The sequence below is a fragment of the Erpetoichthys calabaricus genome, chromosome 1 (assembly GCF_900747795.2).
Source record: "Erpetoichthys calabaricus chromosome 1, fErpCal1.3, whole genome shotgun sequence".
NCBI lineage: Eukaryota > Metazoa > Chordata > Cladistia > Polypteriformes > Polypteridae > Erpetoichthys > Erpetoichthys calabaricus.
In genome coordinates this window covers 230,495,417-230,513,529 of record NC_041394.2, presented here as the reverse complement: position 1 = coordinate 230,513,529, position 18,113 = coordinate 230,495,417, and the positions used below count along the sequence as shown (strand labels likewise).

The window sequence follows — 18,113 nt, the reverse complement described above, 5'->3', positions numbered from 1 at the left end:
GATGTGCAGGACTGTAGTAACTAGAGAGGGATGAAATGATGAGCCACAGCATGAAGTTATGGGAAAGAGTAGTGGAAGCTAGGTTAAGAAGTGAGGTGATGATTAGTGAGCAGCAGTGTGGTTTAATGCCAAGAAAGAGCACCACAGATGTGATGTTTGCTCTGAGGGTGTTGATGGAGAAGTATAGAGAAGGCCAGAAGGAGTTGCATTGCGTCTTTGTGGACCTGGAGAAAGCATATGACAGGGTGCCTCAAGAGGAGTTATGGTATTGTATGAGGAAGTCGGGAGTGGCAGAAAAGTATGTAAGAGATGTACAGGATATGTAAGAGGGAAGTGTGACCCTGGTGAGGTCTGCGGTAGGAATGATGGATGCATTCAAGGTGGAGGTGAGATTACATCAGGGATCAGCTCTGAGCGCTTTCTTATTTGCAATGGTGATGGACAGGTTGACAGACGAGATTAGACAGGAGTCCCCGTGCACTATAATGTTTGCTGATGACATTGTGATCTGTAGCGATAGTAGGGAGCAGGTTGAGGGGATCCTGGAGAGGTGGAGGTATGCTCTAGAGAGGAGAGGAATGAAGGTCAGTAGGAACAAGAAAGAATACATGTGTGTAAATGAGAGGGAGGTCAGTGGAATAGTGAGGATGCAAGGAGTAGAGTTGGCGAAGGTGGATGAGTTTAAATACTTGGGATCAACAGTACAGAGTAATGGGGATTGTGGAAGAGAGGTGAAAAAGAGATTGCAGGCAGGGTGGAATAGGTGGAGAAGAGTGTCAGGAGTGATTTGTGACAGACGGATATCAGCAAGAGTGAAAGAGAAGGTCTACAGAATGGTAGTGAGACCAGCTATGTTATATGGGTTGGAGACGGTGGCACTGACCAGAAAGCAGGAGACAGAGCTGGAGGTAGCAGAGTTAAAGATGCTAAGATTTGCATTGGGTGTGACAAGGATGGATAGGATTAGAAATAGTACATTAGAGGGTCAGCTGAAGTTGGATAGTTGGGAGACAAAGTCAGAGAGGCGAGATTGTGCTGGTTTGGACATGTGTAGAGGAGAGATGCTGAGTATATTGGGAGAAGGATGCTAAGGATAGAGCTGCCAGGCAAGAGAAAAATCGGAAGGCCTAAGAGAAGGTTTATGGATGTGGTGAGAGAGGAAATGCAGGTGATGGGTCTAACAGAACAAGATGCAGAGGACAGAAAGATATGGAAGAAGATGATCTGCTGTGGCGACCCCTAACGGGAGAAGCTGAAAGAAGAAGAAGAATAAGAAGAAGAAGAAGAAATGTACTACAGTACACGTACATACAGTGTATTTGTTTGAGTTATTTCAGTTTTTCAGATAATCTCTGACCACCTGCATATTTGCGAATGTGTGTAGCTCTTGGAAACAACCAGCTGTAAAAGGCGCTATGTAAAAAAACTTATTTTGTAAAAGTTAGGGCACAGAATTTTAACCAAAAAAATTTGAAATAATGTAGCGACCCATATAAACGACTGACATATTAAAGAAACTGGTAATTCTTTCTGTTCAAGAGGTTAGGATGGTAAGGGTTATGTGAATAAATGCATTTCAGATACAGAGACAGTGATCCTTCCAGTGCCACTTGTGATTAATTTGCAAAACATTTCATGGTGTGTATCTCTTTTTGACCTTAAGAGTTCCCCTTAGTAGTCAAAATACAGGTACTTAAAGAGAAAAGGAAAAAATGTAGACTGTACAATGATTCCATTCTGCCCAAGCATTTTGCTTTGCGAGTCAGACAGATATGGGTTACAGAGAATGTTACATCAAAAACAAAATCATGTACAATTGCACATTTATTTTTCTGCAATGTCGCCTTACAACTTAAAGCCAATAGAAGGGGAAAAGTAGACACAAAATTCAAACAGGCACAATAATACAAATAAAAGCTTCTCTCTTATTTAGTGGCTTTCAATAGTGAACAACATCCCCAAACGTTTTATAGTTATAGCTATAGTACTATTGTTTATGTTCTGTTTTACAAGTGGAATACAGGGAGGCTAAGTGGCTTGCTCAGGGTCACATTGTGATTCAGCAGTGGGGATCAGTCAGGCAACTGTTGGGTTTAAAGTGGCTTTGTCTTAATCACTGTGTGTCACTGCCAGTACTGATACTACAAAAACACTACTAGTAAAAATGGGATGTTTTAATGAAACATCTCTCTTACTTCAGACTTACTATTATCCTTGACATATTGTGAGCAATTTTGGTTAGTGCTAATCTGCATCAGACACAGCACCCTGTGTTTGAAGTCCATCCTCCTTCATTCTCTACGTGGAGTTTACATGTTGTGTCTGCATTGGTTTTCCATAAAGTACTTTGGTTTTCTACAAATACGTGTAGTTTTGAGATTCCACATTAACACAGCTGGCATCCAGTCCAATGCTGGTTCCTGCCAAGTCCTGCTGGGTTAGCCTCTGCCCCTGCCCTCGGCGACCCTGAAATATGTTAAGTGGGTTTGAAAATGTAATGTAATGTTATTGAAATAGTATGGTGGAATTAAGTGTTTTGTTAAAAAAAGACACATTGATTTATAATTATATCTATTTTTAGTTACTTACTTATACCATCCATCCATTTATGCATCCATCTATCTTCCTAACCCGCTTTTCCAGGGCAGGGGCATGGTGCTTACTTATACCTCATGCTGTAAAGAGAAACTCAGAGAACAACTGTGTTAAAACTGGTTGATTTGTTCAAAATAGTTCAATAGTTCAATAAAATCACATATATATTCATTCTTTTTATATCATTGCTTTAGAATTAAAACATGATGCATAGGTAAACTTTATGAGATAGATAGATAGATAGATAGATAGATAGATAGATAGATAGATAGATAGATAGATAGATAGATAGATAGATAATATTTTATTTGTCCCCAAGATGAAATTAAAACTTTACAGCCATTGAAGAAAAATATAAACATCTGAGATAACTACCAGTCAGCAATCATGCTATGGTAACTATCAAGTGCTTCCTCTGGAATTCCACTGGTGGGAAAACTGTCTACTGTTGATCATCCCCTTCATTATTCCAGTGTCTGATTTAATGCTTATCCTTTTTCCAAATTTATCAATGTTAAGTTTTAAAAATGTTCATGATATCTCAATTACTGTACATTTAAATTGACATGTGTCATTGTATAGTCACGTAAAAATGTAGGTATAGCTCTTTCAATTGCATGATTTTACATATCAGAAATAACTATCAATCATCTAATCCTCAGCAAGTCCTGAAAATGGACAATTCAAGCTTTTATTGACAGACAACACCCAAGTTTTTACTCTGTTTTTATTTATTTAAAAGGCAAAAGCTTACATTTAGATGGATTGCATCAGAAAGTAAGAACATCCCATCCCAACTTTAGCAGCAGTAATTTTATTTGTTTTCTGCAAGAGTTTTGATATAATGTAATGGAAGAATTTTGGTCTTCCTCCTACTTTCTGCATTACTTCAGTTCATTGATGTTTCAGGGCAGTCACCTATGCATGTAGAAGTTACATGGCTATATAAATCTATGTACATAAATGCTCTGAGCCTATCTTCATTAAGGTGGACAAATTCTATGATATACTGAATAGAAAATAATTAACAACAATAAATATCCAACCATCAATTTATTGAACTACTGTACCTCTAGTACAGAACCTTTTGAGTCTTTCTTTTCAGCAGTTTACTCAAGGCAGGAATCAGCTCAGGGTGGAAAACTATAACAAAACAATACTAAACTTTTTTTTTTTTTTAAGAAATATAAATGTTACACTGATGAGAGCAGGCACAAGTGGCCTCAATAGTCAATGTAAGGTAGTGGCAATAATTGGTCAATTATTCAATTTTTAGGGCAAAAACTAGAAGTATTCACAAGGTCCTAGAATTAAGTTTAAGACTTCAAATCAAATACTACTCCTTTTACAGCTCAGATGCATTAAATGGAGAAACTCAATACTCCAATACTGCTGATCCATGTGTCTGAGACATCCATAAATTGTGACAAATGACAAATCAAAAGACTAATAGATTAGCATAAATTTAAACTCTAAATTACACACTTTTCTTTAAGGTGTCTTTGTGAAATATGTCTAGTTGGTTGTTTTTACAAATACTCTGCAAAAACTTAATTTTGTGAAATGTAACATATTTGTATTATGTTAGACACAATAAAAATATATTTTTGTAGTGCACATGAATTAAAATCAACCTAATCTCTCGTTTTAATCTAAGCTCTCATATTTATATATTGGGGTGATATAAAAAACAAACAAAAAATCTTAAGGATGTAGTTGCACAAGTTTTAATTAAAAAACCTGACCAGCTGAATTCTTCTTGGCATCTCTAATTCACTACTCCATTTATCTAAACCTGAATTTTGGCCCAGTCATTTTCTGTGTCGAACTTGTACATTCTCCACTATGGGGGTATGAGTTTCCTTACTTAATACTGACTTTAAAATTCTGATTTATATAAATTCTGATTATAAAAATGTGGTGAATCAAATTGAATACCTTTCTTCATTTTAAGGCACTGATAACTGTACCAGGTTTCACTGAGTAGTTCATTCTTTGGTTAACATGTCCACAGGCTCACAAACTGACACACTACTCCGAACATAGTCAAATAATCGTGTTCAATGTTGAATAAAACATGAAAGTTTGTTTAAAATTGTAACTGAAATTTACATGGTAGTAGAAACAATACACATGCGACCCTCAAGACACCGAGGTCTAAATCTATTGAACTTACGGCTTTAGAGGATGCATTGTTATCAAGTATACAAGTACTACAATTGCACTGTAATGTCTATTGCACTGCAAAGTTTTGATTCTTATGATTACGTTAAAATTCCTTACGTAAAAAAGATGCTACTGTATATTCTTATGATTACGTTAAAATTCCTTACGTAAAAAAGATGCTACTGTATTTGAAAATTATGTCATTAAAAATAAAATACTTACTGAGGGCGCGTGTTGCAAATGTGTTTTCAAAAGGCACCCCCAAAAACTATTTTTGTTTCTGTTTAAGCCCCTTCGAAGTAAGCAGTACCAAGGATGGATGTTCTTTATTATTATTATTATTATTATTATTATTATTATTATTATTATTATTATTATTATTATTATTATTATTATGTGAAATTGAATAAACTCAATCGGGAAAGTCATTGTAACAAGAAATCGCACTAACGTTATTGACAGGTAATGGCAGAATTTAAAAGTTCGCATCCACAATCCCAGTCTTAACGTCAGCATGGACACACCTGAGGTGTCAATAAGGCTGGGCAGAACGTATTGGTGCCCAGAAATTAGCTGTATTTCTGACCCAAAATATCTTGGCTATGCTGCGTCGCCACAATCACCATTCAGTTTATTCGGCACAGTGTGCACACGACCGTTCAAATTCAGGGAAATGCTGGTAGCCTAATTTTACAGCTTGTGCGGCTGCTGCACCTAATTTCATAGTACTTATCGACGTGGCATTTTAATGTACAAGAATACAGAATAATATCAGGGTATTATTTCCTGTTTCGACTGGCAATTTAGTTTTATGTGATGACTTTACAAATAATGCAGGTTTGCGAAACATTGGAGATTTTGAAAACCTATACACTGCGGTGGGTTGGCACCCTGCCCGGGATTGGTTCCTGCCCTGTGCCCTGTGTTGGCTGGAATTGGCTCCAGCAGACCCCCGTGACCCTGTGTTCGGATGCAGCGGGTTGGAAAATGGATGGATGGATGGATGGAAAACCTATACAACACAATTTAATATTGTACTTTGGGTTATTGCTACAACGGGTACTTTGAAAGAAAACAGGAATTACCACGCCACGCTATGCCAATGATGTATTGTAATAGCAGCTGTGTTGTTGGAATGTGTCAAAGCTTTTAAGTACTGTAGCCCGAAGTACGCAGGGCTGAGCATGTTTACTCCCCAGAGAGTGATCAGACCGTGATTTGAACCCAGCACTCCGAATCAGTTGGTGCACAATCAATACAGCCTAAAGAACTTCCGCCTGCTTTAGTATATGGGCTATGAAGTTAATCACATATAAAACAAATCTATGAGAGTACTTTATTATTTTTTTCAGTTACTCTTTGTATATACTCTTTTAGGACTGATCTCTTTTATGGGTGCAGCCAAAGTGACTTGTCTGCCACATAAAACTGGCTAGTTTGCAAGGTAGACCTACTTATATATAGTTTAAAAGAGTGGAAGAAACCGGATTTTACCACGCTGAAGGATATGTTAATTACTTGCTGAATAAAACAAACTTCACGTGGCAGGAAATAAACGAAGACCTGCGTATTCCACTACAGGTAATAGTAAAGTCTTATGTGAGGTATACTCCAAGCAGCATTTTGGGTGTGGCATAAATACATACGGAAACCGAAAAGCTTTATAATCTAGGCTTTTTATCGTTAATTAAAACTGTATGTCGATGTAGTTGCCCGATCAGCCTTTTTAAAAAAGGCGAGAAAATAACGCGTAAATATGACATGCCTTTCTTTCATCTTTCCTTGCAATCACAGGTTTCACACCTGCGAATGTTTTTCAGATGTGAAGCTGTCACGACAGGAAAGCATGAATCTTTTTTTTTTAATGATCCATTCAAAATTGCCTATCTAGGTGGGAAGAGACACAAAGAAGGAAGTAAGAAAACGAAAATAATCATATGACAGCGTATGTTCACGTGACTGGCGGGCACTGGCCCCGCCTGCTTCAGAGGTGATAGCGGAACAGAGCGGCAGTCACTCCTTCTTCTAGTCCGTATTCGTAGCCGCTGTGTGGGCTGTCAGTTGGAGCGTCGCTGCTCAGTGCTCGAGTGCGGAGTTGGCCAAGGAAGTACAAGACTCTTGTAACTTTTACAAAGTGGGAATCTTCAGACACTGCACTTAGTCGCTGGTACTTATTAAAGCTCTCGGAGCGCCTGTCATATTTTTGTAAAGCTCTTTGGCGCAATACGTGTGAATCAAGCTGCACCCGATCTTGCAACCGCCTCCCAACTCTAAACTACTGAGAATTGTATGTTTGTTTCCTTATGTCCCGCAAATCCAGTGACAATGAATACACCCTTCGGAGCCTGAGCAACCTCATGGGAGAGAAGAGACGGAACGCGAAAGATGACAGTGGCGAGAGAAGTCTTATCAAGGCTGCGTCCAGCTCCAGCATCAACAGTCAGGGTCCCGCACCTCCTGTCGCTTCTACCTGTGATTTGGAGCGGGCAGCCCGCAAGCAATTCCAGGAAGATGTCACACCGGCCTTCGTATTTGTCTTGGCAGGCTTTTCTGCATTGGGGGGCTTTCTCTTCGGCTATGATACCGGAGTGGTCTCGGGAGCGATGTTGCTGCTCAAAAAGGAGATGAATTTAAGCGCCTTGTGGCAAGAGTTGCTTGTCTCTAGTACAGTGGGTTCGGCAGCACTGTCTGCCTTGGCTGGCGGGGTCTTGAATGGACTGTTCGGGCGCCGACCCTGCATCCTCCTGGCGAGCTTTCTGTTCTCCCTTGGTGCTATAGTGCTTATGGCTGCACCAAATAAAGAGGTTCTACTTGTGGGACGAATTATAGTTGGACTTGGAATAGGTAAGTCTGATCGCCCAGTTTATTTTTCCTGTGCTGATCATATCTCCACTTCGTTAAACAGTCGAAGTGCTCAATCATCTGTCACTGTGAACGTATATTATTTATATATATTTTGACGATGTTTTTTATGTACCAACGTTGATTATGTAGCAAGGTTTATGTGCAGGTGATGCAGTTTATCGCGTCTAGTTGTTACAACATAAAGCTACAAGTGGTGGATATACAGCGCAAGCATCAACCGGAGAAGCGTCACCAAAAACAGTACTACGACAGTATATGAAATAAACCACTTTTATTTTACTACCTTTATGTGCTCCCACGTTAAAGAAAGGTGAAGTGAAATAAATAACGATCTTTTTGAATTCATTTTAAATGAAGTCTTCTTGTATCGATTCGATGGTGCAGTTGATTTTTAAACTTGAAACAAATTAGGGTTAAGAGCGTAGGTTACCACTTTAGGCGACCTTGATTACCATTTTATTGTATTTCGCTTTGGAGCTGTCATGTCAGGGATTTCTATATAAAGTAAGTGAAATGAAAGCGATGGAGACGAGGCAGGTGTTTTGCACCAAAGCGTCACAGTTACACCTGTATATGTGGAGATTGTTTTCAGGTCAGTACAGAAATCATTGTCAATTTCCATGAATGTCTTTAATATGAGTACTGTCTTATAAGTGTACTGTATTTGGAAAATAAGTCATGTTAAAATTAAAGAGACACCACCAATAAAGTGACATTGATGATTAAATTGCAGCCAAAGGCATACAATGTTTGTAAAACGGTAGGATAAAGAGGTATAGCATAATGTTAACAAGGCTGATTCATCAGATGAACCTTAAAAATTTAGCAAGTCAGCCCAGCCCCTCAGACTCATTTGGTTTTGTTCTAATATCCAAACTAGATTGTTCTCAGATGCTCTCAGGATATCTCCTTCAATTACGTAATTGTAAGTTGTGCCAGCTTTCCATACCCTTTTTTGCATCAAGATGATTTTTGGTTTACCCTTTATACACACTTTACTTCAATTTTACTCAGTTTTTTTCTCTGAAATTCTGAGCAGAGATGCATTTGTTCATGAGACTGTATCAACTGTAACCTTTTAAAGTTGAGAGTGAATATCCAAAATATTAATTACTCTTGCTTTATAGAACTGTTCTGTCAACATTATGTTTTTGTTATAATCTACAGTTTATCTAACAATTATAGAGACTTTCTTGGTGTCTTGCCCATTTAGATAGATAGATAGATAGATACATTTCAGGCACCTCCTAGTATATTGCTAGTGCTGTATTCTTTTTTTCTAAAAATACTATCATATTTGTATTCAATGTATAACATTTTCATTTACTGTAGATACATTACTGTACTATATTGCTTGTGTTGTTAAGTATCTAGTGATATTAAGAGCTTGAACTGGTGCTTTATGCAGTAAGTATTGGTTGCTTAAAGCGTTTAATGATACTATGATAAAATAAGAATAGTTAAAAATTGATACTACCAGAGCATTGTGCATTTTTATATTAAGAAACTTTTGACTTTCAACAGTTGTTTTAATGATTTAACCAAACATCTTAATGGAGTTGAAAATTTACGAGGTGATGAGGATGTTGTTTTCACAGTCGTTTTTTGGAGTTTGCTTCTTTTTGATAATGTTGATAATCCTTGAAAATACAAATGAAAATGTTAGTTTATGAATGAATTAGAAAAGTGACTGTTAATATCTGTGGTAATGCAGTGGGCTGTACAGCTACTTTATGGATCTAACACCCTGGATTTTAGTCTGATGTCTTTGTCAATGTGGAGTTCGCATGTTCTCACTGTGTCTGACTGGATTTTCATCTGGGTATTGTAGGTTTCCTCCCATATTTCCCAGAGATGTGCAGCACAGGTTATGTTTTCTGGCAACTCTGAATTGGGTCCATTGTGATTGTGGGTGTGTGAGTGAATGGGCCTGTAATGTACTGGCACACTGCCTAAGGATGGATTTTGCCTTACTCCAGATATAGCCAGTGTTGGGTCTGGCATACCAAGATGCAGTATTTGATTAAGTGGGTTTAAGAATACTATGTCGTGTGGGTAAGTAGAAATCAGGTACCGGAACTGCATTTGCTTTTCTGTGTTACACATCATAAATGAATAAATGTGAAGTGTGCCAACAAATTAAAAAATTATGATATCCTTAAGTAAATACTGTTTTAAATAGTAGTAAATTAAGATACTCTGTTCATTAAAATGTTACACTTTTTCAATGGAGTTTTCTTTTATAACTTGTGCAGAATGAGTGGGGTCAGATGTCAGCGTTTATTAAAAAATACTGCTTTTTTAAAACGTGACTGTCTGATTATTTAGACTGTTTAATATGACTGAAATCCATAATCACTACTACATATACTGGTTCAGTTTTCCTGTTGTCATTCCATGAATTGAATTCAAATAATTTATGAGCGTTTGTGGATTACTAGTGTGCCAGTTACTTAATGCAGATTCATTTTTAATTGTTCTACAAGCATTACTATTAGATAGATGGATAGATACTGTAGATACTTTATTAATCCCAAGGGGAAATTTACATACTAAAAGATGGTATAAGGTCAATGGTTGGATAAACTAAACTAATTTTGTTTACCACACCTTTGAGGGAAATGTAGTATTCATAGATATCCAAAATGTACATAAACGTATTGAAGTTTCTGTGGAAAGTGATGTAAAGACTAAAATTAGACAAATCATGCATGAATGTTTTCACCTTTAATAAGACTTTGTAAACATCAACATTTAAATGAAAATGAAAAATGATTTATTTTCAGGAAAAAAGAAAAAAAATATTATCTTGGTTGTTTAAGTATATACCCCCTTTAACTGATACTTTGTGGAAACAACTTGAACTTTAATTGCTACAGGAAGTCTGTTGGGTAGTTCTTTCTCTTCATAATTCAGCTTCATTTTTAATTTTGTGTATTTGCCCTTTCCTAAAAAGATTGAATCCAGTCAAATTCTAAGGATGTCTGCTGAGTATAGCTCTCTTTAGTTGACATTGGAGCCCTTCTATAGGATTTACGTCAGAGTTCTGAGTGAGTCTTTCCAAAACAGTGAGGTTTCGTTTTTAAGCCATTCCTATGAATTGGATGTGTGCTTCAGATTATTATCCCATTTAAAAGTGAAATTCTTATGTACCTTCAATTCTCTGACAAAGAGAAACAGACATTGAAATAGCTTGATGTTTGGAGCTGTTTATTTTCCTCTCTTTCCTGACCAGGGCCCCTGTCTGCACAGAAGAGAAGCAGTTCCATAGCATGATGTGGCCACCACCATGCTTGACAGCAGGTACTGTGTTTCTGTTTTAGTGATGAAATGTGTTGGTTTTGTGCCACACATATCTTTTCCAATTAGGGCCAAAACATTCTACTTTGGTCTCTTAAGACCATAGAACTTTTTGTCAGTGTTTTTGGGATATTGACTGTGGCTTTCTACAAAATTCATATTCGCTTGAATGATCCTTTTTTGTGAGAAACTGTTTCCTTTATGCCACCTTCCCCGCTCAGCCCCAAACCAACATGGTGGTAATATGCAGTGTACGGCCAATTATTGCCATAAATTCCTACATCTCTCTCTTTTGAGTTTGTCATTGGCCTTTTGGGAGCTTCCGGGTCGAGATTTCTCCTTGCCTTATCACCAGGTTTTGGAGTGACATCCTGATCTTTGCCTTCTCTTGGTGGTATCATATCTTTTCCATATCGTAATCCTGTGATATCTATAGATCTATTTTTAACTCTTTGTAAACCATTGGTATCAATATGCTGTTCAGTTGAGACAAATTCAGGGAAGTCCTACAAAACCGCATTTTATTTTGGGCTTTTCAGAATCACCAACAGGTCAAGGCAAATTTTGAGAGTACATAATTTGAAATGTGATTGGTTATATTTGAACACAGTCACATACCAAGTTATTAATGGGTCTGTACACTTACACAACCAAGACTCTGATAAAGTTATTTTTACTTAAAGTGAGGAGTTTGTTTTTCAGTTAAATGTTGTTGGTTTCTAATTAAAGGAGGGTGAAAAGTCAGGCATGATTTATTTTTAGCAATTACTTCCACAAAATCTAATTTCAGTAAGGTTATGTGCATTTATGCAGAAAAATGTTTTAAACGTATTTTTTTCTGTTGCCATTTTTATGGCTTTGCAGTCATTTTAAGTAATACTTGAAGAAATTTGTTGATTATAATTTAATGGATTCTAATATTTTTTAAATGTTTTTGTATTTATGATTGATGCTTGCATTAGGTATTGTAAAGTGGTCTTGAAGATCAATAAAACTTAAAGAAAACTACAACAACATTTATTTCTATATTTTAATACAGAGGAAAAAGCTCAAAATGCTTTACAACATGTCAAAGAATTAGTTTCAAACAAAGAAAAACAAATTTAGATAAAAAAAATACTTTTTCCTCCAAAGCAGGTAAAACATAAAACAAAAATGTCGACCCCTGAGAGTCTAAGCCCTATTTGATTTCGGTTCTAATTATGCTTGTCATTTTTTTCATTTGGAAAAGTGGAGGACCAAAAAGTAAGGCAAAGGAGTCTTGGTAATCTTGAGTTCCAAGGCTTGGATGTTTGTAGTGGAAACTGGTAATGAGTGATATCATTGCAGTGTCAAGGTATTTTGAAATGGGACCACAAGTGATTTATTGCTACACTATTTATAATAACTTTCAGAGAGTGTTAAAGCTTTTAAGAAAACCACTATGCAGTGAGTGCAACATTTCAATTTCAGTGTTTCCTGTCAAGCAAAGTCAGAAGCTACAAAAACTCTGCCATATGTTTAAATAAATTAAAAAATGATATAGCTACTAGACACATGACCTGACAAAGATTGGTCATAGATTAAATGCAAAAATATTTGATATCTCTTGTCCTATGTGTACCTGCAGTGCCTTTTGTAGGTAGTGATGTGTGTCTGAACCGCTTTGACTTGTTCTTCCTGTGTCGAATGCATTCTCATGAACTCTGTTCCTCAGTCTCTGTCATTATTTTCGAGACACATTGCTCACCTAATGTACATCTTTTTATTTCTTGTCTTTTGAAGTTAAATGTCAGTGTGCCTGTCACTACTTGATTGGTACTACCTGGTAGTGACATACGCCTCTTACACCTTTACTTCTCCTCGTGTGTCCCATATTTGCTTCACACTTCCTCTTTTGGTTGCGTCAGTAAATCCAAACTGACAAATCTGATTACTCGCAAGAACTGACCCCTAATACAGACTAATGTTTTATTATAGGGTAAAGTAGATACTGTATATAAAATATATAGGAGGAAGGAAAGGTAAGAAAATTCTTTTTTTGAAGTTTTTACAGTATTGTTTCATTGAGCCTTAAAGCATTGCTTTTGCAGCTTTTAATGGCATTTAGTTAGGAAATTTATATTAACTTTTTGTATATATACTGTATACACTTAATAACTAATTTGTTGATCTGTATCCTACTTTAATCTTCTGTTTGTGATTTGTGTACTATACAAAGAGTGCTGCTATGTGAAAACATGGTCCACATTTTTGGAATCATAGCTAGACTTGTAATGCTAGTTTAACCTACGGAATGCAAACAATTGTAGAGAAAAGTTGCATATCATCACCAGAAACAGAAATCTTTGTTCCAACTATGAAAACTGGGTTATGGGGAAGTTTTTTGTCTATTACTGAGTTTTGAGCCCTTTAGCTATTGTATGGGGGATGCTTTAACCATTTCAACAGACAGATTTTAGGTAGCAGGCTTTAGCCTGAAAGTGTTGTCGTGCTGCATGGAAGTGAAATGCATTCTGCAAAAGATTAAAGGCAAAACAGGATGCAGAATTTTTTAGTTAGTTAGAACATGCAGTTTTCATTACCATGAGAATATGACCTTGACCTGGTAGTAATTTGTTTTTTTGTGAAACTTTCTGCTCTGCTAGAAAAAGGAAAGTCAGTTGTATACACTTAATTGAGTGCAAGGAGGGAGAAAGAGTAAATGCCTTTTATAAGACTTTCCTCAAAAAGAACTTTCTTAGTTCAGTTCAGTTGGTGCATTGTTGCAAAAATGGAGCTTTCAGTTGGTTGTGTTTCTGACACTTTTGTAAAAAAAAAAAAAACTCATCTTAATTCCAAATATGAACACTTAAATAGTAAAAAGCTCTGTCCTAAGCAAGAAATCTTTCATTTTATTTTTGATAAAGGATAAATAATCTGTGAATTTCCCCTTGGGATATCTATCTATCTATCTATCTATCTATCTATCTATCTATCTATCTATCTATCTATCTATCTATCTATCTATCTATCTATCTATCTATCTATCTATCTATCTATCTATCTATCTATCTATCTATCTATCTATCTATCTATCTATCAGAGCTCTTCTTGGAAATTTTATCTGGTGCTGAGTGAATACTCTATATCAACTCATCCAGGCTGTATATAATTCTTTGTGTTGCTTATGTTTTCTGCTGCTGGTTATTGCAGTATGTAAATAAATATAATTTTTCAGTAGGAGCGTGATGCCAATCTGTGTCAGATTATTGCCATTAGTGAGTCGACTGCAAGGACTGATCAATCCTTGCCTATCTGCGGCCCAATAAGGGCTCCTAAGCACTTTAGGGAAGTCCTCTATTTGTGGTAAACTGGGTTGAAGTAAAGGATGAAACTAAAGACAGTTCTAGTCAGCAAAGCAGCGTGCTGATATCTGTCCCATGGGTTGAATGCTTGGGATACAATATGGACAGTTAAAGAGGTAAGATGTTACAGGTAATAGTTGTATAGCTGGTGGTAACATTTCTTCATATCCACCCCTAAGAAAAACACCTAAGAGGGAAGTTGGTACCATTCATATTAGGTGCATGTCACATGTGATATGATAATGTCTCCCAGTGATTTGGTGTTCAGATGATTAATAATGCTCAGAATGCAGTTACAGTATATTTGAAGTCATTGTGATAGATGCAACATTTGTACCTGATCTTTGTGTTGTTTTATTCAAATATTGTTTACAAGTTGCCCAGTTAATGTTCCGTTTATTCTGTACATCCTGTCTCTTTCTGTAAGTACACAGAATATTCTAGCAAGTTCAAAGTATTACAGTCTAAATGATCTAATGTGTCTATTTTTGGGTGTTTACATTTTAGAGGGTCTTGTCTTATAGCTTAAAAGACACACATTTCCTTATTTCATATATTATCTGATGTAAAGTAGAAATGTTTTGCCTAGTTCAGCCCAAAAAGTTTTCAGTGTTTACATAGTTAGCCAATAAAAGGTGTCATTTTGCTTGGCTTTTCTCTAGTGTTTACATAGAAAATTCTTATTAGTTGGATGTGTTGGGGTCTGGGAGTTTGGGGTTCCTTCTTAGAGAGGTGACAGCAAAGTACAAAAAAAAAAAACAAACAAAACCAAAACACCAGTAGCAATAACTAATATAAATTTACATGATATAAAATGTGAAGCAGTTTGGGCATTGCCCATTTTGCTAGGCTTTTAGTGGCACACCAGGCCTGTTAAGACAGCAGATTTAACAGGGATGTAGAAGTTCAGGCTTCTGACAAAAAGGGCCCAAATCAAGATTCATTTTAGACTTGTAACTGCAAGTTGAACCCTGGCTGGATGTGATGGACGAAATAAAGTACCTATTAGCAAGCACTAGATCTGTAAGTAGAAGTAACTTTGATCATTCAGTCAAGTGAGGTTACACCTGCGTTCATCTCTTCTGTCTCCTTTTAGGAGGAGCTAAGTGCTGACGATCCACAATCTTTGGGGTAGCTGAAAGCTGATGATCTGTACTCTGTAAGGAGGAAAAAGCTCAACAACTTTCTTTAGCCTGGAAGATACTCTCAGTAGCAGGGGTGGGCAATTATTTTTTATGGGGGGCCAGATGAAAAGTAAACAGCTTGTTGAGGAGGGCCAAACACACTGTGTCAACTGTTACATTATGGTAAACATGCTATATTTCTTTTTTTCACTATATTAACATTTAATATAGACCACATATTCACAGATTTTGTTTGCTTTGTTGAACTATAGAACATAAACACTCTATAGCATGCTTTCTAACACAATCTTCAATTCCTGATTGTGTAAAAAGAAACAAAACAAGAAATACATTTTACTGCATTAATCATTGATAAAGTGTTTTACTGCCTCTGTACCTTTGCCAACTTAGTGGGAAGAATTAAGTCTTTGATGAGCTTTTACTAGTGCACTGAAGTCCGGTGTAATTTCTGATGTGGCTGATTGCAGTACAGCAGACCAAGGTTATTATAGTTAATGAAAACTAAAATCAAAACTGAAACTATTATTAAAAAAACATTTTCATAAACTGAAATAAAATAATTAACAAAACTGAAATGAAAAACTAAAACTAAACTAAACGAAACTATTAAAGTAGCTGGAAAGACTAACTGAAATAAAATAATAGATAGATAGATAGAATAATTTACTAAAATAATTTTAGTTTTTGTTTTTGAATGAATATTCTTGCTGTTAGTTTTTAACCCTTATAACTTTTAAATCTAAAACTGAACGTCATCCACCACGAGCCACCCACACATATTCATACATTGAATGGCGGCTGGTGAAGGAGGGCAGGTGTTCACACAGTATTTTCAGTGACAGAGCAAGCTGAATACGTGCGTAAAGCGTGTGGAATAGAAAGTGATTTCCGCGCCGCCTTTCTTTGCACTTGTATATCAAAATGTAATTCAAACGCCTGAAATTGGAATGTGCTGGTCAACAAAAACTTTACTGTATGGACAGAAAAATCACAAGTTAGTAACATTTCAGTTTATTTCTCAGGTTCTTGCTTTTTGTTGTGTCACAATAACGAGACATACTCAGATAAAGGTTTGGGGCAGCCACCCGTATAATGTGGTATCATGGCTGCAAAGTCGTTTTTTTTATCAAATAAACAGCACTGATGTGCATACAACTGAGTCCAAAACAAGACTGAGGAAATAGGGAAAAGGGGCAGGCTTTTAAAGGGGAAGACAGGAAGTGAGGTCATAAAGATCAGACCCATGTTCTTTAGCCATTGGTTCGAGCCCGGACGTGACATCACAGGGGCCGGAGCCGGTAAGGTCTCCTTCCATTGGCTCGGTCCCGGAAGTGATGTCAAGAGAGCCAGATGGAATCTCCCGGGAATGGTCTACAGGAAAGAGAGAAAAAGTGTCCGTTCACTCTGCCACCTCCCGGCATGCCTCAGAACTGCCGTTACTCAAGCCCTTTAGAAAGTATAGCAATCATGAAAAAAACTGAACCTTGAGATTTTGATGAATCTTGACATTTTAGACTTCCCCGAGTCTGAAAATACCATTTTTTTTGGAATTGCGTATGTGTGTGTGTAAACACGATAACTCAAAAACGCAACTAGATGGATGGATGAAATTTGTCATGTGGTTGTTACACCAGAATGTAGATCTGTATTAACTTTTGGGGCAAATCAATCAACCGGAAGTGTTACTTTTCCTGAACACATATTTTTTTTTTTTTTATTCATGCAGCTGCAGAGTCCGATTTATTCATCTTTACTTTTATAATAATTGTTCAATATATTATTAATTTGATTTGATTTGTTGTTGATGGTTCTTTAATGTACATAATATAATCATTGTCTTGCAGTTTACTCCTCAAATATCCATCCCCATATCTGAGTACATGAGAAAGTCTAGGGGAGACCACTTCCGATTTTTGAAAATAAAACTGCACTGATCATACATGATCAGCATATTGTTGCTGACCAATCACTTTTTCTTTAAAAATGTTGTTTAACAACGAAGCAATACAAAAAAGCTAAACATACTAATGTGTTTTTGTATTTATGCTATATTTATTAATTTAGATAGATAGATAGATACTTTATTAATCCCAAGGGGAAATTCACATACTCCAGCAGCAGCATACTGATACAAAAAAAAAATTATTAAATTAAAGAGTAATAAAAATGCAGGTAAAAACAGACAATAACTTTGAATAATGTTAACGTTCACCCTCCCGGGTGGAATTGAAGAGTCGCATAGTTTGGGGGAGGAACAATCTCCTCAGTCTGTCAGTGAAGCAGGACAGTGACAGCAGTCTGTCACTGAAGCTGCTCCTCTGTCTGGAGATGACACTGTTTAGTGGATGCAGTGGATTCTCCATAATTGATAGGAGCCTGCTGAGCGCCCGTCGCTCTGCCACGGATGTCAAACTGTCCAGTTCCATGCCCACAATAGAGCCTGCTTTCTTCACTAGTTTGTCCAGGTATGAGGCGTCCTTCTTTTTAATCCTGCCTCCCCAGCAGAAGAAGAGGGTGCTCACCACAACCGTCTGATAGAACATCTGCAGCATCTTATTGCAGATGTTGAAGGACGCCAGTCTTCTAAGGAAGTATAGCCGGCTCTGTCCTCTCTTGCACAGAGAATCAGTATTGGCAGTCCAGTCCAATTTATCATCCAGCTGCACTCCCAGGTATTTATAGGTCTATACCCTCTGCACACAGTCACCTCTGACAA

General features: G+C 36.8%; 1 protein-coding gene across 5 annotated transcripts in view; it reads left to right on the top strand.

The window, feature by feature from the left end:
• The first annotated feature begins 6,731 nt into the window (after positions 1-6,731).
• LOC114659714 (proton myo-inositol cotransporter) overlaps positions 6,732-18,113 on the top strand; it is a 503,513-nt gene continuing 492,131 nt past the window's right edge. For 2 of the 5 annotated variants that reach the window (XR_003717583.2, XM_028812344.2), the window contains exon 1: positions 6,739-7,605. Coding sequence is in view for 4 of the 5 variants with exons in the window: in XM_028812344.2 (XP_028668177.1) it covers positions 7,065-7,605 (541 nt within the window). In the remaining variant the exon portion in view is untranslated. Of the gene's footprint in view, positions 7,606-18,113 lie in introns of all 5 variants that reach the window. The other 3 variants (XM_051935138.1, XM_051935134.1, XM_028812372.2) reach the window with 3 other exon arrangements.